The 22182-nt window shown below is 40.2% G+C and overlaps 2 protein-coding genes across 2 annotated transcripts in view; both read left to right on the plus strand.

Moving 5' to 3' along the window:
* LOC120539518 overlaps positions 1-22182 on the plus strand; it is a 580969-nt gene that overhangs the window by 72092 nt on the left and 486695 nt on the right. The gene's annotated exons all lie outside the window — the stretch shown is intronic.
* LOC120539519 overlaps positions 1020-22182 on the plus strand; it is a 69683-nt gene continuing 48520 nt past the window's right edge. The window contains exons 1-2 of the mRNA XM_039769658.1: positions 1020-1103; positions 1217-1252. Coding sequence (XP_039625592.1) covers positions 1070-1103; positions 1217-1252 — 70 coding nt within the window. The 5' untranslated portion in view covers positions 1020-1069. The remainder of the gene's footprint in view (positions 1104-1216; positions 1253-22182) is intronic.

Here is a 22182-nt window from a genome sequence, read left to right on the forward strand (position 1 = left end):
CTTAGAAACAATAGATATTAGATTTTGTGCTTATTTATACACTCTGCCATATTTTGTCATTAAACTATGCTTTTATTATACATATATTATTTTACACAACATAATTTCATCCCAGCAAAGAACCAAAAACATGGCAATACAATGAAAATATTTGCAATCCATGGCTTTTCAGTTGATTTGTGACTTTTTTTAGGCACGTCAGGAGCGGAGTTAATAACAAAGTACTTTATACTTACTAATTTGGAAGGTGGCAGACTTAGAGGGGAGGGGTTTTAAGAAACCCATGAAAAAGAAGATATCTAAGATTCACTTTTTTAACTTTGAAAATCCATCCATGCTTTGAGACAACCTTGGTTTTAATGATTCGTCTGTACATCATCTTATTGTCCATCCATCCATCCTTTTTCATATCCCCTTATTCTATTCAGGTTAAGTGGGGTTTCAACCATCAGGCATGAGCCAGTCCTTGACAAGGCACATCAACTCATATCAAACCTACAAGTGTGGTCCAGTAAACCTAACACATCTTTTTATGTGGGATGAAAGCTGAAGTACCCTGAGACAAACCTCACATATAAGCCATGCACAATCCTTGCTGAGAGTGACTGGGCAGAGACCCAAACACAGAACTGTTGAGCTGTGAGGTAGGAATGCTAATCACTATTACCATCTCACCCTCCTTACTTACATTAAACTACTGTGCAATAACCCATACCACCCATTTATAAACTCTTAATACAGTTCAGAATGACAGGGTTGTATGAAAATATTATACACTGTGTATTCTCTCATGCACATGTATTTATGTAACATTATAGAACGACACAAAACTATTGTATAGTGTAACATTAAATTAAAAAGTACAGAAAGACCCTGGACTGGTTTGCCACATTTTGTTTCTGTTCTACCAAACAGGCCAAATCTCACTTCTTTTAAATTTCCATCTAATAAAATTCAAATTGAATCATCATGCCTCATATTCATTGACTTCCTGAATTGAATTTCATTCTGAGTTGAACTGGTAAGTTAAGGCTGAGCTGAAACTAACAGGAGTGCCTTTCTCTGTTGTATGATGCGTATTTTCATCACTCTTTTTTTATACAGTAAGTAAAACAAAAATACCACAATATTTATAGAATATGTAATTATCTTTGTTTCTTGATTAATATTATATAATACTTATGTTTTATAACATAATTTTCTTCTACTTTTTAAGCTATGATTCCAATTTATATGACCTCAAGTGTTCCAGGTATGTTACAGTATTTAATTTATTTTCTACAATGTTTTTCATCCATAAATTAGTAAAATCAAAATGTATCATGCATTTCTTCTATTATAAATGACAATAACTGTGGTTGAGTTGACTTGAGTTTAAAGAGTTTACTTAAATTTTTATTCCCCTTTATTCTGTAAAAATCAAGATTAATGACTTGTAAGGGCCCACATGCTACTTAAAAAAGCATTGATTTCCATTGCTGATAAATAATAACAATGTATAAACATATGCTACATTGGATTCATAGCCCATCAAATTATTTCTTATTATATAAAATAAACTGCTGGGGGCATGTAACATTTTATTAATAAAGGTGTGCAAATAAACAAATCTATTAGTATGAAATCTTAGAAATGAACAGTGCATAAGTATGCAATAAATAATTCACCATTTTGCTGAAGTTCTTTATACTTTCAGTTTATCATTTCATTGAACAGACCGTTACACACACAGTGTAAAATATCTACTATGCTCTACATTGAATAGTGTTACAATGAAATATTAGGGAAGCGTGGAGGATGATATAAATGTCTTTAAATTTGTGTGTTGGCAAATCATTTATATTTATTAATAAATGCAATATATTAATGCAAAGTATCTTTAATGCACTCATGGAATATTTCACTGGAAAATACTTTTTTACTTGATATACAAAATATGAATTTTTTTTTTTTTTTTAATTTTATTACAATCCATACAAAGCAATCAAGTTTTTATAAAAAGAAGAATTGAGTTAAGAACAGATCAATCCCCACCCCTGAGAGAGAGAGCAAGCCAAATGACATTAAATTTAAGGCTTATAAACATACCTAAATTAATAAATTCTCTGTGCTTTATGAACTTATTTTAAAATATTACTGATTAGATCCTGCCATGTTTTGAAAAAAGTCTGTACGGATCCTCTAACTGAGTATTTGATTTTTTCCAATTTTAAATAATATAACACATCGGTTTCCCACTGACTTAAAAGAGGAGAGTTTGGGTTCTTCCAGTTAATGGGAATAAGTCTGCATGCCAAGAGTGTAGTGTATGCAATCACAATTTGTTTGTCCTTCTCCACTTTAAACTAACCATCTGGAATAACACCAAACACAGCTGTTAATTGGTTAGGAGGGATTGTGAGTCCAAGGCGGTCTGAAAGGTAATTAAAAATTTTTGTCCAGAATAATGTTAATTTGGTGCAGGCCCAGAACATGTGACCCAGTGAGGCTGGGGCTTTGTTGCAGCGTTCGCAGGTTGGATCATGCCCTGGAAACATTTTGGAAAGTTTTAGTCGAGACAGATGTGCTCGATATATAATTTTGAGTTGTATAATTGTATGCTTTGCGCATATGGAGCTCGAGTGAATTCTCTGCATTGCTACTTTCCACTCCTTTTCTGATATATTAATTGAGAGATCTTTTTCCCAGTGTCCTCTTGGATCTTTGAAAGGGAGGGATTGTAAAATGATTTTATATATTGTAGAGATGGAGTCTAAGTCTTTGAGATTGAGCAATATTTTTTCCAGCATGGATGAGGGTGCAAGATGAGGAAAATCAGGCAGGTTCTGTTTAACAAAGTTTCTGATTTGAAGATAGTGAAAGAAATGTGTAGCTGGAATGTTAAATTTGGAATGTAATTGTTCATAGGAAGCAAAGACGTCTATATAAAGATCTCTAAGCAAGTTAATTCCAAATTTTTTCCAGATATTAAAAACTGCATATGTTTGTGAAGGTTGAAAGAGGTGGTTCTCTTGCAGAGGTGCCACAGAAAGAAGCTTCTCCATCTTAAAATGCTTTCTACATTGGTTCCAGATTTTAAGTGAGTGGAGCACAATTGGGTTATTAGTGTATTGCCGATAACGTGTGTTTATTGGAGCGCAGAGCAAGGAATACAAAGAAGTACTGCAGGATTTTACTTCTATTGCGGTCCATGCCTGTGTATGTTCTTCTATTTGTGTCCAGGTTCTTATCGCCTGTATATTTGCTGCCCAGTAATAAAACTGGAAGTTAGGTAGAGCCATACCGCTTTCTGCCTTTTGTCTTTGTAGGGTCGCTTTTTTGATGCGTGGATGTTTTGAATTCCAAATAAATGAGGTTATTGTTGAATTTAAAAATATGAAATATGAAAAATATGAAATTTTAACTTGTAGAATCTGAATATGCATATTAACAGAAATAAGCATTATGACACAGAAATTACCCATAATTAAATTAGTTTTATAAATTAGAAGTTCAGTCAAAGTTTAAGCACTTTGAGCTACTGTTTGTATGAAAATGTGCTATATAAATAAATGTTGTTGTTGTTGTTGTTGTTGTTGTCACCATTTCAGAAATATCCTGGATTCTTTAATTTAGAAACATCAAGCAATTTTAACATGCAAAACTAAACATTACGAATGTTTTCATTCCCATGTAAAGGTACTTACTCTATAAGCTGGTAATATTAACACATCTGTTTACAAACAAAACAAAAAAGCACAACTTATACAAAATATCTTAAGATAGTGCATCTTTACAAAATGAATAATGTGAACTAGAAAGAGTTCAACAGAAAAGAATTGCTGAGACAATGCTATTAAGGACTTTTTTTCTAAAATATTGCCACACAGTCTTAAGCAAAGTAGAAATTATGTATTTTTATTCACAGCCACACAGATAAAAATACATAAAATAAGAGAGAACTTATTTTTAAAGTCATTTTTAAAAAGGTGCAATCTCTAAAGCTTTTGGGACACCCTTAAGCCTCTCCAATCAGAGAGATCTGGGGCCTCATGCATAACGCCGTGCTTGGAACTTACACTATAACATGACGCAAGCACAAAACCCGAAATGTGCTTACGTACAGAAAAATCCAGATGCATAAATCTGTGCGTTCGTCAACTTCTGTGTTCTTCCGTTACATAAATCCTAGTCAACATGAAAAGTAACGCTCATGCACGTGCCTGCTGTCCCGCCCCAACTCCTCCCAGAATTACGCCTCTTTGAATATGTAAATCAATACAAATAGCCCTTAAGCTCAGTGTTCTGTGAAAAGACAATGGGAAAAGCAAGAGGGAAAATGAAAGAATTTCAGCGAATACCAAGTGGAGGCAAGGAAAAGCGTACTATTTGTTGGTTTAAACAGTAGTATAAACAACAAAAAGAAGCTGATCGACTGACATAGCGTGTCGGAGAAACTCGAAAGCTTACAAAGTCGCACAGTGCCCGAAATAAAAAAGAAGTTGTCAGATATCAAAGTCGCTGTGAAAAGGCCATCGTAGTCCACTATCTGAGTGTCATACGAAAGCTTATTAGGGTACGGCCATTTTGGTGCCCAGAAGTGGAGGTATTTATTTTTCTTCTGTTTTTCTGTTGAGAGAAGAGATTCAGGTAAGTACCATGTGATGACCCTTTATCTCGCGATAGTTCACTCACCTTTAGGTTATTTGACTGCCTCCTAATCGCATGTGTGTGACACCTCCAATTCCTGTCCTTCCTTTTCTTTCTCCAAGTAACCGATCGCCACACAATCAGCTCTGTAATAGACGTTAAGCCATGTTTAAGCTTATAATGCCGATTCTTCAAAACATTTAAGGAACATTAAAATATCTTCATAGTACATGTTTAATTATCCTATCCTTCACACCAGTCCCAGGGAAGCATACAGTGCTAGGCAGGAACAATCCGTGAGCAGAGTGCCAGATCTTTGCTAACGTAGCAACACCATGTCCTTTAATTATTAATAGTATACAGTATATTATTTAAATGAAGTTAAAGTTTTATCTGTGTAATATAATAAACATATTTTGCTGCATTTCATCTTAAAAATGATATCGTCATCATATGTAAATACGCGCTTTATAAAGTGGCTCAGGTTGTGCAATATTATAACTGTAGTGCAAGTTTACAGTGAGGTGATTGTACTTAAAGTGGAAACAGTTATACAAAGAGCAGTTGATGGACTGATTGAGTGCGTTTAAAGCTCTTGGGATGAAACTCTTTCTGAACCGCAAGGTCCGTACAGGAAAGGTTTGAAGCGTTTGCCGTGTGGGAAGCAGTTCAAATAGGAAGCATGGCTGAGGCAGCATGTGCTTGATGCTGTATACTGCTAATTCTCTTTCCAATCAGCTGTTCCGAGTGGTGCAGTGAGAGTAATATGGAAAAAGATGATCTGCTGTAGCAACCCCTAATGGGAGCAGCTGAAAGAAGTAAAAGAAGGTGCAGTTAGAGTAACAACATTAAAGTAGCTATGGTATTTGGAATAGTTTGGCCATTCAGTGTACCATTATATTGTTACAGGTTAATTACAACAGATGCATTAAACTAATAAACAATATGCGATTAATTTCAGTGTATTTATAAAGTTGCGATCTGAAAAAAAAAGATAAACCACACAGGAACAGGAGCACTGCTTTGATGCTGGGTGTCTGCAGTCTGCAGTCTGCAAAACTGAGCGGAGAAATTGTGTAGGACAGGGTATGAGTGGCTTTATGCCAAGTTTAGGTTTCATACATCGCGATTTGAATGTGGAAACGTTCTTACGGATCATTTCTGTGCGTCTAACCATTTATACATGAGGTCCCAGGTGAGTCATGTATGCAGAAATGTTTAAAAATGTTAAGTATTATTTAGAGACAATAAATGTTCACATTATATCATGAAATGTTATGCACAAAACAGTAGCTATTATTCATATACCATCAGAAAAAAAATAAAGAAAAGGCAAAACCAAAAAATATTCTATCTTTTCCTTCATTTACTGAACATACTTTTTCCTGATACTCTAGCGTTTTCTTAGAGATGTCGAACAACCTCCACTCGGTTTGGTTTCTTGCCTTACTCCTGAGATTTGGCTTTTGCCTACTATAACCCTGAATTGGAGTAAAATTAACTTAATAATATATAGGTGGATGGATGAGTTTGAAATTTGGATGGTGGACAAGAAATGCAACTAACAAGATTCTTAATCTATTTATCTTGTGTTACATGCACACCCAACAATACTTACCTCTAGGAACCTCAACAGTAATAGGCTGCCCATTTCTGCGAATGCAACTTACACTCATTCACCCCTTCAACGGCTTTTACTTTTCCAACAGCGTGAGGACTGTGGAAAGGGTCAATCTCCATTGTTACAGGACATTATTGTAGGAAGGAAATAGACACCTAACACTAGGTGATTCCTAATGTCTATGAGGTAAAATCAAACTAAATTTCAGCTTAACATGTATATGCTAATTTTGCAAACAAAGTAGACATACCAAACACTAGGAGTTACATGAATGAAATCATACAAATAGGAACACCTTAAAGCAAATGTCCACATAGCAAGCTTTATGTCAGGTGTTTCATCATGACCATTTACAAAGTTTGCAGTCACCAGCTGAGTTGCTCCTGATCTTTTGCACGCATAGTAAGTAGAGGCTTACAAATGATGTCAAAAAAGTGTTTTAAAACCCTCTCTCTTATAAAGGTAGTTGTGTTAAAACATACAGAGAAAATGGGACGACACAGAAAGTCACATAGCTTACATAAATGTTAGTGTGGTCTGTTGTGCTAATCCCTTAGCAAAAATAAATAAAATCAAAAAATGGAAGAAGTATAGAGGTGCTATAACATATAGAATATTGTGGGGCACACCTGACCAAAGCAGAGATGCATCTTCTGTACCTCCTGTCCACTTCCTGACAACTTTCTTGTTGCGGATGATTTGTACATTCAGGGATGAAAATCCATCCATTTTCTAAAGCCGCTTATCCAGAGTAGGGCTGTAGATGCCTAGCCTAGCAAGCTGAAGCCTATCTCAGCAAGCATAGGGTGCAAGGCAGAAACGATCCCCAGACAGGGTACCAGTCTATCACATGGAAGGAAATCCTTTTCTACAAACATAGATTTGAAATTTGACATGGGGGTGATTTAATTCCAATAAGTGTGTCGTCAATAAGACTAATCATACTGTACTTGGAAACCCACAGATTTCACACAGTAAAATAACTGCTGTTTTGTTAACTTCATTTGACAGCAGACCATCTTATATAATATTGCAAAAACTTAAGTTTGTTTGTTGCAGGTTAGAGGCACAAGGACAAAAAAGTGTTCTCAGCAGCTTATCATTGCCATTGCAGCTTCTAAACAACATTCAATTACACTGCACAACATTTTTTTTGAAAAGTCTTGCTACCTGAGAAGTTTTTGCTGATTGTGACAGGCACCTACTGGGTACTCACAAATATAGTTTTGTTTTTAATCACGTAGGAACTCGTAGGAGAAATAGACATTTATATGTTTACTGACAATAACGTATTTAGCTATGTTTATGTTTCGTATAAGCTATTAAATTCAACAGAATTAAAAGTGTTTTTCTCCTGATTTTCTTTTGTAATCAATGTCTGGTGCATCACGTTGCAGTGTCCAATAGTAATCAGCAAGCATTGATGGATTCCAGCTGACCTGGTATTGTTTCTCTATCATAGCAATGTCCTGGTGAAATCTTTCACCGTGTTTGTCAATGACAGCCCCGAGATTTGTGGGAAAGAAGTCCAAGTGTGAGTGGAGGAAATTAATCTTGAGTGACATGTTGCAGTTTATTGTCTTGTATGCTCTGAGAAGTTTGTTTACCAGCTGAATGTAGTTTGGGGCTCTGTAATTGCCCAGAAAATTGGCAACAATATTTATGAAGGCTTTCCAACTAATTTTTTCCGGCCCAACTAAAAGATCTTCAAACCACTTGTCACTCATAACATGTCTGATCTGGGAGCCAACAAAAATGCCCTCTTTGATCATGGTGTCAACTATTCTTGGGAACATCTGTCTTAAATAACGAAAACCTTTACCTTCCTTGTTCAGTGCTTTCAGGAAATTCTTCATGAATCTCGGTTTTATGTGAAGAGGAGGCAAAAATATCTTTGCCGGGTCGACAAGTGATTCATGTGGCACATTTTTCTGTCCTGGAACTAACTTTTTACGGAGTGGCCAGTTCAGTTGAGAACTCTTTGGCACGGCTGTCCCATTCACAGATGAAACAACAGTACTTTGTATAGCCAAGCTGCAGTCCTTGTAACAGAGCAACGACTTTAAGATCTCCACAGATATTCCAGTTGTACCTGCTATACTGGACGTGCTTCAGCAACAGTTCCACATTCTCATACATTTCTTTCATGTGTGCTGCATAGTCAACAGGTACTGAAGGATAAACATTGCCATTGTGTAACCAAACAGATTTCAGGCTTAACATTGATGAATCAATGAAGAGACGTCACTCTTCCGGGTTGTGATCACAACTCAAGGCCGAGAACAATCCATCAATGTCACAACAGAAACAAAGACAGAGGACTTGTGCAAAACATTTGGTTATACAGTATCATGATGTCAGTCTCGAAACACAGAAATTGTCATACCTGGTGACAGCAAACACCGTTCCTGCAGTCTCTGCATCGTCTTTCGAGTGCCTCTGAGCCAGTCTCTCAGACTGACAGCACATGTCGCACAGCTAATGGGAGGCACCCATTCCTTGTCTTGATCACCAGTTTTGCAGCCAAAATACAGATGATAAGCTTTCTTCAAAAGGGCAGTCATCCAGCATCTCTGAGGCACAAGTGTATATTCATCACAAATATAGCAGAATGTATCGCGGCTGTTAACGACATTGACGAGACATATTGCCCGGCACCAAAATGTCTATAGCATCAAGCTTACTTACTGTTATATTGCTGCAGATACTATACTTTACTATACTGATACTATACATACACACTGACTACCTACTGTATATAAACCAAATGAGTAGGATATGTATGCAAACCACCTTTATAGCATGCTGAGACAGCGTCAAGCTCGTTCAGACCTGCCCAGGATGTCAACTTCCACAGAACAGCTTCCAACCTGGCCTGATTCGATGCCTGGACACGCCCAGGCTGCACAAACCATTGCTGATAAGTTACTTACAGGAGCGAAAATGTTTGGATACAAATACAAGAAAAAGTCATGACAAAACTGAAATTTTCTCTGAAACGGTACGTGATGGGTAAATTTTGATGTGAAATTTGTGATCATAAATCTATAAAAAACACCCAACAGTGTTCAAGAAGCAAAAACTTTTTTGTGCAGTGTGTGGCATGCGGCTGGGGGTGGAGCTCAGGAAGGAACACCCAGGAGGACCAGAGGAGGGCTTGTGCCTCCTCCAGATCACGAGGGAGCGACCGACCTGGTTGTGTGACCTGGTTGTGTTGGGGGCCAACCCCGTAGGCGGCGACCCAGTGCCTGAAGAACCTTGGACCTCAGCACTTCCGCCACACCAGGAATTGCTGGGGGGAAGAAGACTGGGGACACCCGGAGGGCTTCCGGATGCACAGCCAGCACTTCCGCCACACGGGGGTGTGCCCGCGGGAGATTGCCGGGAAAGCAGCTGGAGCCCATCTGGGCTGGTATTTAAGGGGCCGCCTCCCTTCATTCATCAGCAAGAGTCGGATGGAAGAGGACGGAGCTCGGAGAGAGGAGAGGAGGCGGCCAGGAAAGGCACTAAAGACTGTGAGGCCTGGACTTTGGGGGATCGGTGCTGGAGGCACTGGGTTGTGCAGTGAAGAACTGTAAATACTGCACATAATAAAATGAGTGTGTTGGGTGTAAAACCGTTGTCCGCCTGCCTGTGTCCGGGTCCAGTTCCACAAGTGTTATTAAACTTGCAAATTTGTAACAATTACATAAATAATTTTATGATGATTTGGCTTTCAGGGCACTGCAAACACTGCTAAGAGAGTAGCCTACGAAGAAAGTATTCATTCCTAGTGTATCTCCCATAAAATTCTAAATAGAAAAGGATATATCTTTGTTTTCCCTTTGCTTCTGGGGTGTATTTTTGTCCTTGCATATTGAAGAATATTTCTGTCTTAAGAACTTTCAAGCAGCATTTTAGATCACTTGTTTTTTGTATATCTGATCCAGATTTATTCTGTTTAGAAAAATAAGAAATGTTAAAAAAAAGAAAGAAAGTCCAAGTATACACCATAATTGCTATAATGTTTGCTCTCTGCAATGTCATTGCATTCTGAATGCACCCTTAGTAGCCTGCAGTAACACATAGAGTCAAACGCAGCCGGTGTGGACTTTATAACTTATTTTTTGCAATTGCAACTTTTGTCTTTTTTATGTACAATATAATTAAGCATTTCTGTATTTCATTTTCATTCTAAGCAGTTTAGATTAAATTTTTGTTATTTGCTATTTTTCCTATTATACTGTAGAACATGCATGGCTGGATTGATGAGCATATCAAACATTTCATCTTCCACCTTTTTCCAATAGGCAAACTGAAATTAATCCAAGTGGCCTTTCAAAAGAGGACTTATAAAGTCCAGGAGCAGCCTTTCAAAGGACTTCATGATGTGTGATAAAAGGGCCACTGGTCTGAAGTCATTAGTTTAAGAGTCACCCACCTTCTTTGGAATTGGAATAATAAAGGAGGTTTTCAATAGCAGTGCATTTTCTTAGCCTTAGACTGAACAGGCAGCAGAGGATACCATTAAGCTGGTTGGGGTCTTATCACTGGCCATACTAATTGAAACGGTAAGACTTGTTATTGGTGAGATGGTCTAGGGCAGGGGTGCCCAATATGTCGATCGCGATTGACCAGTAGATCGGAAAGGTAGTGCAGGTATATCGCGTTGCATTCAAAAAAAAAAATTTTAAACGTTAGTCTGTCATATATCCTCCTTATGGCATTTCCCACTTGATTGACATACAGGGCGGCCAGTCTGAGATCTCCTTTCTTCTAACACACTGGTCATCCCGCAAGCACGATCAAATGCGCGAGCTACTGCAAACCTCCAGCAGTGATCTAGTTAGCCTTCCAATTTATATTGACTAAAGAAAGGATTTAAAAAAAAATTGTTTAGGGAGGGTATGGGCTGGATGTGGAATTGGAAGAGGATTTTTTTTCTCACAATTTCACAATTGAAGTGCGTTTGTCTGATCTGTCAATCTATCATTGCTATTCCAAAGAAGGAAAATGTGGAAAGGCACTATCGAACTGTTCATAAAAACTACGAAACTGACTTCCTTTGGAAAAGCAATCTGAGAAAGAGGAAGTAGAGGGAACTAAAATCGCAGTTAATCAGACAGCCATCATTTTTCACTTGGCTGAATACAAAAACAAAGGCAGACACACCGAAGCATCGCTCTGGGTGAGTCACTCGATCATTAAGCATAAGAACTCCTTCTGAGATGGAGAGATGATAAAAGATGCCTTCAATGATTCAGATAGCCAGGGTGAAATTCCTGCTTAGATTTCAAGGCCGGAGAAAAAGGAGGTTCTCCTTGTCATTCCCCCTGTCCTCAAAGCTGCAGCACCTTGTTTTGGTGAACATCCAAAACCTCGTTTCAGAGCTGGAGATGCAATGGAAGGCATGTGCACAACTTGACAGCATACGCCACACAGAGCAGATTGAAAATTTCCTGTCAGACTTTGACAGACGGTTTCAAGACTTAGTTTTACTTGAGCCAATCGCTATCCATTTAGGGAAGATGTTGAGGGTGATTGACCCGCATCAAAAATTGCAACACTGTTTAACCTAAAACTCTTCTACATTGGAGGATGAAATTTTGACACTACAGGATGACATTCAGCTGAAGTCTGGGGCTCTTGGATAGTTTTGGAACTTATTCACAGAGGAAAAGTTTCCAAACATGAGGAAATGTGCTACCTCCTTGACTGCATTATTAGGTTCTACTTATTTATGCGAATCAGCCTTTTCCCACATGAAGATTATTAAATCCAAATACTGTAGTGACCATAAATGTATTGAATTGTTATTGAGCCTTAAAGGTTATTCAGTTATGCAAGGTATGACAACATATATTTTATGTATAAAGTATACTCAGTATATATCCATCCATCCATCCATTTTCCAACCCGCTGAATCCGAATGCAGGGTAACAGGGGTCTGCTGGAGCCAATCCCAGCCAACACAGGGCACAAGGCATGAACCAATCCCAGACAGGGTGCCAACCCACCGCAGGACACACACAAACACACCCACACACCAAGCACACACTAGGGCCAATTTAGAATCGCCAATCCACCTAATCTGCATGTCTTTGGATTGTGGGAGCACTGAAATCATGATTTATAAAAACCTAAAAGTTCAGAAAATAACTAGCAAAGAATACAGAGCGTCCAGTTTACAGTCCTCCTGGCAGGATAAAGGTGGTTCCAGGTGGATGGACAACGGGAGTGATGTCAGCGATATCCTGGCTGTCAATCATCTGGGGCCTCATGTATAAACAGTGCGTACGCACAAAAATGTTGTGTACGAACGTTTCCACGCTCAAATCCATCCATCCATCCATTTTCCAACCCGCTGAATCTGAACACAGGGTCATGGGGGTCTGCTGGAGCCAATCCCAGCCAACACAGGGCACAAGGCAGGAACCAATCCTGGGCAGGGTGCCAACCAACCGCAGGACACACACAAACACACCAAGCACACACTAGGGCCAATTTAGAATCGTCAATCCACTTAACCTGCATGTCTTTGGATTGTGGGAGGAAACCGGAGCGCCCGGAGGAAACCCACGCAGACACGGGGAGAACATGCAAACTCCATGCAGGGAGGACCCGGGAAGCGCTACCATTGCGCCACCCTTATACTCAGTATATATATATATATATATATATATATATATAGTGACAAATAGGGGGCGCTATCACTCCCTTGAACCCTTGTCCAAGACTCCAGACAAGAGGTAAAATTCCAAATGTTGACTTTATTATTATTCAACAGTGCACAAAGCACCCTCCCATCCACAACACTCATTCAACAAACCAATAATCAAAATAATAAACTCTCCACCACTCCAAGACGCGTTGCCACCCTTTCACCCAGCTCAGCTCAATGTCTGGGATTTCCCATTGTCCTTTAATAATCCCTGACCTGGAAGTGTTTCCAATCCCCCAGTCCATGTGATCTCCTATCACTTTCAGGTCAGATAAAAAGTCTTCTTCTTCATCCCGGAAGTATGTCATTCCTCTTGTCCATGTGACTTGGACGTACTTCCGGGGCGTAAGGCAAATATGATTCTCTGGGCCTCCCTGCAGCATCCTCTGTTGGCCCCTGCGGTATCCAGCAGGGCTGTAGGGGAAAACTGCATCATCCATGATTCCCTGCTGGTATCCGGGGCACCTCCATACTGCAGGGAGAGCTCCATCTGGCAGCCTGGGGGTATTGGCCGGGATGACAAGCCGGCCATAGACCACAATATATATATGCTATATATATATACTGTATATAGCATTTTTAATGTAGGTAGATCATTTCGAACTGGTCATTTTAAAAGTAGCTCGCGAGCCGAAAAAATGTGGGCACTCCTGGTCTAGGTGATAAGTGAGTGGAAGAAGGAGGTGGTGAAAGAAGGGAAAATGTATTAAAAAATTGGTTTGGGGAGTTAGTGTTGTCTATAATCTCCTCTAGCAGTTGAATAAGGCAAGAAATATGGGAGGAAGCTTTAGGTTGTACAGTGGATTGAATGAGCAAGGGAGAAATGGTGTAGAGATAGTAGTATCCAGAGAACTTACATAATTTGTGCATTTACTTCTCATGTTGGCCATAAGGAAGAGGAGAAGGAGACCTTCTAAGCATAAATGGATTAATAGCCTTGGGTGTTACAATGGAAAGCCAAATAGACTTTCTAATGTATTGAAGATCTCATCTGAAACAGATAAATAACTGTAAGATCATAAACAAGAATAGTGTGACAGGGCAGCATAAAGTGGTGGTGAGAGACTTGAAGATCAGAATTAGTAACAGTAAACAGAGCAAGGAGCTCCAGGAATAATGTGGTGGAGTTTAAAACAGGAAGGGATTAGGAACTGGTTTAGGGTGAAACCTTTAATTTAGAGCTGCTGATTTATATTGTTAATACATGCGATTAACATGTTAAAAATTTCTGCAATTAAAATTTTTAATGCAAACTAAATGTATTAAATTAATCTGGTTAATTTGACCATGCTTCACATGTTAAAAATGAAGCAGTGGCAGATGAATCAAGGTCTATTAACAGTGGTAGCGGATCACCAGCACTTCATCATTTCCTATGTTGTTCCTTGATAATGAACTTTATCCACAGACACCAGTAGGATTGCCACCTGTCCCGTACATTGTGCATTACTGCATATTGGAACATAAAATACTGAGTACTTTATTCAATTTGCAAGTAACACAATTTATCCTGCATTTTAATACACATCGCTTCATGTACATACTAGCTCTTCAAAGTGCAGAGAATAACATGAGAACAATTAAAATTAAACCAGTTATACTAGCGAAGTGAATGAGTTTAATTTTCATGTTGCGGTACGGTTGCAGGCAAACATATAATATGCACTTACAGAGATTGTGCATAAGCATCATCCTTGCCATTATGCTGCATTCACATATTGACAATCTTCTTCTTCTTCTTTTCTCTTCTCCCGTTAGGGGTTGCCACAGTGGATCATCTGTCCGCATATGGATTTGGCAATATTTTACACCGAATGCCCTTTCTGACATACTGTAATCCTCCCCATTTATCCAGTTTGGGACCGGCAATAAATAAATAAATAAAGCAGTCACATTAAGCAGTATAGCTGAATGTCCAGAATAAGACACTACCTGCAGTGTAAAAATTACTATGGTGACGTCTGCTAATCCAAGTCCACCTGTAGAAGAGGCTGTCGAGGTATGGGTCTGAGTGTGAGACACAATGACAGTGGGTCAGCCCTGTCCCTGGCAATTATTACATTTGCTAACAAGTTTTTCCTGTCACCCATTAAGAGATATACACCCTGAATTAGCACATTGCAGCTGCTACCAATGTCCAAGCAGCTAAAGAGCAGATAACACAGAGTGGAATCACTTAATTCCTTATACCACACTCAGACTTCTCTGTGTTCCTCCAAAACATTCATAGTATGTTGTTGTTTAATTACTTGGATATTACCTGCTGTAGAGTACATTATAACTTATATTACCCTTCATTACTGTATACTGTAACCAATAAAATTATGCAATAATCAGTTAAAATTTATCATACCAATTTTTCCATTCATTTCTGCTGAAGGTTAAGACAGACTTATTTTAGATTTCATAAATGATCTATGACAATATGCAATTTAAATCCTATCAGTCTATCCTGTATGATCCATAACCATGATACTTTGAAACACTGCCTCCCCCGGGACACTAGATGGTGGTTTCTCTGCAGCATAGCGGTGCCCCGGATTCCCACAGGGCACCATGGGATCTGGAATTTGGCTTCACAGCCCTGGGGCCTCATGTATAAACGGTGCGTACACACAAAAATGTTGTGTACGCACTTTTCCACGCTAACATCACGATGTATATAAACTAAACTTGGCGTAAAGCCACGCACATTTTCACGCCAGCTAAATCCTTGGCGTACGCAAGTTCTTCGCTCGGTTTTGCAAACTGGTGGCACCCAGCGTCAAAGCAGTGCTACTGTTCCTGTGTGGTTTCCCTTTCTTTTTTAGATTCACATTCCTGATGCAGCTTTATTATATACACTGAAATTAACCACATATTATTAGTTTAAGGCATCTGATTGTAATTAACCTATAATAATATAATGGTCTACAGAATAGCTAAACTATTCCAAATACCATAGCCGCTTTAGCCTTTTTACTCTCACTGCAAATAATTCTTCTTTCAGCTGCTCCCGTTATGGGTTGCCACAGCAGATCATCTTTTTCCATATTACTCTCACTGCACCACACCAGCTGATCCAAAAGAGAATTATCGATATACAACATTAAGCACACCTCAGTCATGCTGTCTATTGAACTGCTCTCATACAGCAAACGCTTCAGAGCCTTTCCTGTACGGACCTCGCGATTCAGAAACAGTTTCATCCCAAGAACTATAAACGCACTTAATCAGTCCATCAAGTGCTCCTTGTAGACCTGTTTCTAAGTACACTTACCTCACTGTAAACTTGCGATACAGTTATAATATTACACAACCTGGGCCAATTTATAAAGCACATATTTATATATGATGACAATATCATTTTTAAGATGAAATGCAGCAAAATATGTTTATTACATTATACAGATAAAATGTTTACATTATTTAAATAACCTACAGTGCATCCGGAAAGTATTCACAGCGCATCACTTTTTCCACATTTTGTTATGTAACAGCTTTATTCCAAAATGGATTCAATTAATTTTTTTCCACAGAATTCTACACACAACACCCCATAATGACAACATGAAAAACATTTACTTGAGATTTTTGCAAATTTATTAAAAATGATAATTATAAAAATTGTAATTATGATAAAAATAAAAATTGCCATGAAGCTCAAAATTGAGCTCAGGTGCTTCCTGTTTCCCCTGATCATCCTTGAGATGTTTCTGCAGCTTAATTGGAGTCCACCTGTGGTAAATTCAGTTGATTGGACATGATTTGGAAAGGCAAACACCTGTCTGTATAAGGTCCCACAGTTGACAGCTCATGTCAGAGCACAAACCAAGCATGAAGTCAAAGGAATTGTCTCGAGGCACAAATCTGGGGAAGGTTACAGACAAATTTCTGCTGCTTTGAAGGTCCCAATGAGCACAGTGGCCTCCATCATCCGTAAGTGGAAGAAGTTCAAAACCACCAGGACTCTTCCTAGAGCTGGCTGGCCATCTAAACTGAGCGATCAGGGGAGAAGGTCACTCTGTCAGAGCTCCAGAGGTCCTCTGTGGAGAGAGGAGGACCTTTCAGAAGGACAACCATCTCTGCGGAAATCCACCAGTCAGGCCTGTATGGTGGAGTGGCCAGACGGAAGCCACTCCTTAGTAAAAGGCACATGGCAGCCTGCCTGGAGTTTTCCAAAAGGCACCTGAAGGACTCTCAGACCATGAGAAACAAAAGTCTCTGGTCTGATGAGACAAAGATTGAACTCTTTGGTGTGAATGCCAGGTGTCACATTTGGAGGAAACCAGGCACCACTCATCACCAGGCCAATACCATCCCTACAGTGAAGCATGGTGGTGGCAGCATCATGCTGTGGGGATGTTTTTCAGCAGCAGGAACTGGGAGACTAGTCAGGATAAAGGGAACGATGACTGCAGCAACGTACAGAGACATCCTGGATGAAAGCCTGCTCCAGAGCACTCTTGACCTCAGACTGGGGCGACAGTTCATCTTTCAGCAGGACAACAACCCTAAGCACACAGCCAAGATATCAAAGGAGTGGCTTCAGGTGCCCTGTTCTGGCATTGCTCCTGCCTCACGCTGTATTCTCGCTGGGGCTGGCACGACACTGGAATGATAGATGGATAGAATAATTAAACATGTACTACGAAGATATTTCAATGTTCCTTAAAAGTTTTGTAGAATCGGCGTTCTAAGCTTACAGATGGCTTAACATCTATTACAGAGCTGATTGTGTGGCGATTGGTTACTTGGAGAAAGAAAAGGAAGGACAGGAATTGGGAGTTAGTACATTGGAAAGTGATAGTACTGCTGCAATTAATTATTTCATTAAAGGCTTCACACGCAGCAGCAAGCCTCTTGCAGGAGGCAGGAACAATCTCTGGACAGGGCGCCAACTCGTCACTATCAATGCGCCACCGTGTTCCCATGTTTAATAACATGGTTTAACTCCTATCGTCATGAAAATTATATCAAGTATACATCTCAGCATTTTAATTATTTAGAGAGCTGTAATATCATGAATGTAATGGATTCTTTGTCCTGTCGGAGGAAGAGAAAGCCTGTTTAAGAAGCACGTAGTGATTCACACACACAGAGCACATAGAAGAACACATACAAAAAAAAACATTTAACGTGCTACTTTAGTTACGATGGTATTTGAGAAGCTAGTAAATTAAATGATTTAAAGATTTTTTTTATTTTAAATCCCATTGTAACTAAAGTAGCACGTTAAATGCTTTGTTTTGCATTTGATCTTCTATGTGCTGTATGTATGTGAATCACTATGTGCTTCCGTGTTTTCTCTTTCTCTGACAGGACACAGAATCCATTACATTCGTAATATTACAGGTCTCTGAATAATTAAAATACCGAGATGTATTCGTGATATCATTTTCATGATGATATGAGTTAAAGCATGTTATTAAACATGGGAACACAGTGGTGTAGTGATTGTTCATGTCTCACACAAGATGCTTGCTGACCTTCGATGAAATACTGATTTGTAGCAGTACTGTCTCTTTCAAACATACTAACCCCGTATTCCAGCCCTTACTTTTCTTTCTCCAAATACCTAATCGCTACACAATCAGCTCTGTAATCGACGTTAAGCCATCTGTAAGCTTAAAACGCAGATTCTTCAAAACTTTTAAGGAACATTGAAATAATCTATCCATAATCTATCTATCTATCCTTCCAGTGTCGTGCCAGCACCAGCAAGAATACAGCACGAGGCATGAACAATCCATGAACGGAGTGCCAGCTCCTCGCTAGTGCTGCAGCACCATGTCCCCACATGCTTAATTATTAACAATATCGATCATTTAAATGAAGTTAAAGTTTTATCTGTATAATATGTAAGAAAACTAACACAGATGTATAAAGGGGGAACGGACCAGAAATTAAACAGTGGGATGCTGGGAAAATCGTGGTACTGGATGGGTAGCTGACCTCATCACATGGGGTCTAGAGGGAAGAAAGGAACCTGGAAGTGCTGCGGCTCTTTGGATCGTCTGGGTGGTATTACGGCGGAAATAAAGGAAATAAAGAGAGAGAGGTTAATATGCTGTGTCCCCTGGCACAACTTGTCATGGTGCATGTCAGGTCCTTAAACTGCTCCCCGTGCATGCGTGCGTGACATGACCCCCCTTCAGCCCAGATCCATCAGGTTGGGTGGCCGAAACTGAGAGGTTGTGAACCCGGGAGAGTGCATCAGAGTTGGCCTGAAGGTTATACGGCTGCAGGTTCAAAAACCACCTGGTAACCCAAGGATTCGAGTCCCTGTGAAGGGCCATCCACTGGAGGGCGGCATGGCCTGGTGGTAGTATCGCAGGTGAGTTACCACCCACTTGATGACAAGACTTCCCGTTCCATCACTGCATACCTTGTCTCCCAGTCCAACAGTTTCTGGCTCAGGTAAATGATGGGGTGTCCAAAGTGTCGGTTTGGAGGAGAAAAGGAAGCGAAAAATTAGGTGTTCTGAAAACTGGTGCCATTGTGAGGGCCATTTTTAAGTCACTGAATGCCCGTTCTGCTACGTTGTTCCATACCACATATAAAGGGGCCCTTTTCTTTGTCAAATCTGTCAAAGGGGCGGCCCTCTCAGAAAACTGAGGTACAAACCGATGGTAGTAACTTGCCAATCCTAAGAAGGCTTGCACCTGTTTTTTGACTATCGGAGAGGGCCATTCGAAGATGTCTTTTACTTTGGAGTAGTGTGGTTTCACCAACCCTCCACTGACCAGGTAGCCCAAATATTTGGCTTCGTTCATCCCAAAGAAACACTTCCTGGGGTTGATGCGCAGCCCAGCTTTCGCTAGCATCAGGAGGACCGCATAAACTAGCAATACATGTTCCTCCCAGGTGCTGGAAAAGATGACCACATCATCAAGGTAGGCAGCACAATAGGACTGGTGGGGCCATAGCACTCTATCTACCAAATGTTTGAAGGTTGCTGGTGCCCTGTGCAGCCCAAATGGAAGTACCTTGTACTGCCAGTGTCCACTAGGGGTGCTGAATGCAGTTTTCTCTCTGGCGGATACTGTTAAGGGAATTTGCCAGTAACCCTTCGTCATGTCAAGGGTAGTCAAGTAATGAGCCGTCCCCAGCCACTCGAGGAGCTCATCCACTCGAGGCATAGGATAATCATCAAACTCTTTACAGAATCTGAGCCGTCTGGCTTGGACACAAGGACAATATGACTGGACCAGGCGCTATGACTGTCTTCAATGATGCCCATGTCCAACATCCATTGCACCTCTAGTTCCACTTCAGCACATTTCACCTCTGGGAGGCAATAGGGTCGTTCCCTGATGATCACCCCGGGTCTGTCACGATGTCATGCTGAATCAGTGAGGTCCGGCCTGGTGCTTTACTGACCACCTCCAGGATAGATAGGATCACATTTTCGAGCTCCTGTCACTGGTCGGAAGTCAAATTGTGGCCAAGGTTAAGTGTGTACTTTTCGGAGAAAAGGGAGAGGACGGGGCCGGAAAGTTGGTGCTCTTCCCTAGCTAATAAGTTAATGTGATACACTCTCTCACTCGGTCGACGGTTTGGCTGACTTTCCAAATAATCGACGAGCCCTTTTCTTTCTTTAACCTCGTATGAACCCTGCCAATGGGCCAACAATTTCGAGTGGGAGATGAGCACAACCACCAGTACACAATCTCCTGAAATTCGTACAGGGAGAAGTTTCAGTTGTAATTCCGGGCCTGCGCTGCTTGAGCCCTGGACATGTGCTCTTTAAGTAAAGGCCAGATTTTATCCAATCTATCGTGTAACTGCTCATCCCCTTCCCAGTCTTCTTTTAGTATGTCCAAAATGCCCCGGGGTTGGCATTCATATAGGAATTCAAAAGGGGAAAACCCTGTGGAGGCCTGTGGCACATCCTGGAAGGGGAAATGTACCAGGGGTAAAAGTTGGTCCCAGTTCCTACTGTCCATACTGACTACCTTGCAGAGCATCTGTTTAAGCGTCTGGTTAAACCTTTCTATCAGTCCATCCATCTGTGGGTGATACACGGACGTTTTGAGATGCTTAATACAGAGTAATTTGGCAACCTTCCTGAACGTATCAGAAGTAAAGGGCATACCTTGGTCCGTAAGGACTTCTGTTCTTAGTATTAGCAGCTCGCAAGGGAACCACTTCCAGGTATCAAGTTGCATAATCCACCATGACCAGTATATACTTATGCCAAAGGTTCTAGGGGTCCTACGAGATCGATGCTAATCCTCTCAAAGGGACCATCTATAATGGGAATCAGGACTAGAGGAGAATCTGACATAGCTGACAGACTGGGCAGGGCTGACAGGAACGCCAGACCTCCTCATTGATCCCGGGCCAGTAAAATCGGAGCTTTACTCTCTCCAACGTTTTCTCGGCCCAAGATGGGCGCCTAGGAGGTAGGCATGAGCTAATTTACAAACAGCAATTTCTGTACCTCACCTTCGTGTTCTGCAACTTGATACAATAATTCATTATCCAAAACAAAGTAGTGTCCTGGTGGTGTGGGATCTAACGACGAAATGTCATCTGCGGATATGATGGCATTCCGGGCAAACTTCAGGAATTTATCGTTCCACTGTTCTCTCTTAAATGACGCCGGCGTAGACCAAAACTGATAATCTATGCTGGCGAGCAGATCAGCTGTCCGGTCTGGGGTAGCACTCGTCTGCCTCAAAACCCCACCCAGTTGCACAGTGAGGTAATTGTACTTATAAGTACAAACAGTTCTACAAGGAGCACTTGATAGGAAAAGAAAATCAGAACACATCACACCAGTCTTAGCGTCACTACACTGGTTACCTGTGTCATTCAGAATTGACTTTAAAATTCTGCTTATGGTTTATAAAGCCTTAAATAATCTCGCCCCATCTTATATATCGGAATGTCTGACACCTTATATTCCAAATCGTAACCTCAGATCCTCAAATGAGTATCTCCTTAGAATTCCAAGAACAAAACTTAAAAGAAGTGGTGAGGCGGCCTTCTGCTGTTATGCACCGAAAATCTGGAATAGCCTGCCAATAGGAATTCGCCAGGCTGATACAGTAGAGCACTTTAAAACACTGCTGAAAACACATTACTTTAACATGGCCTTTTATAACTTCATTTTAATCGTAATTTAACTTAATCCTGATACTCTGTATGTTCAATTCATCATAACAACTATTCATGGTGGCTCTAAAATCGGTACTGACCCCTACTCTCTTTTCTGTTTATTTTTCCGGTTTCTTTGTGGTGGTGG

The sequence above is a fragment of the Polypterus senegalus genome, chromosome 11, assembly GCF_016835505.1.
Source record: "Polypterus senegalus isolate Bchr_013 chromosome 11, ASM1683550v1, whole genome shotgun sequence".
NCBI classification, from domain to species: domain Eukaryota; kingdom Metazoa; phylum Chordata; class Cladistia; order Polypteriformes; family Polypteridae; genus Polypterus; species Polypterus senegalus.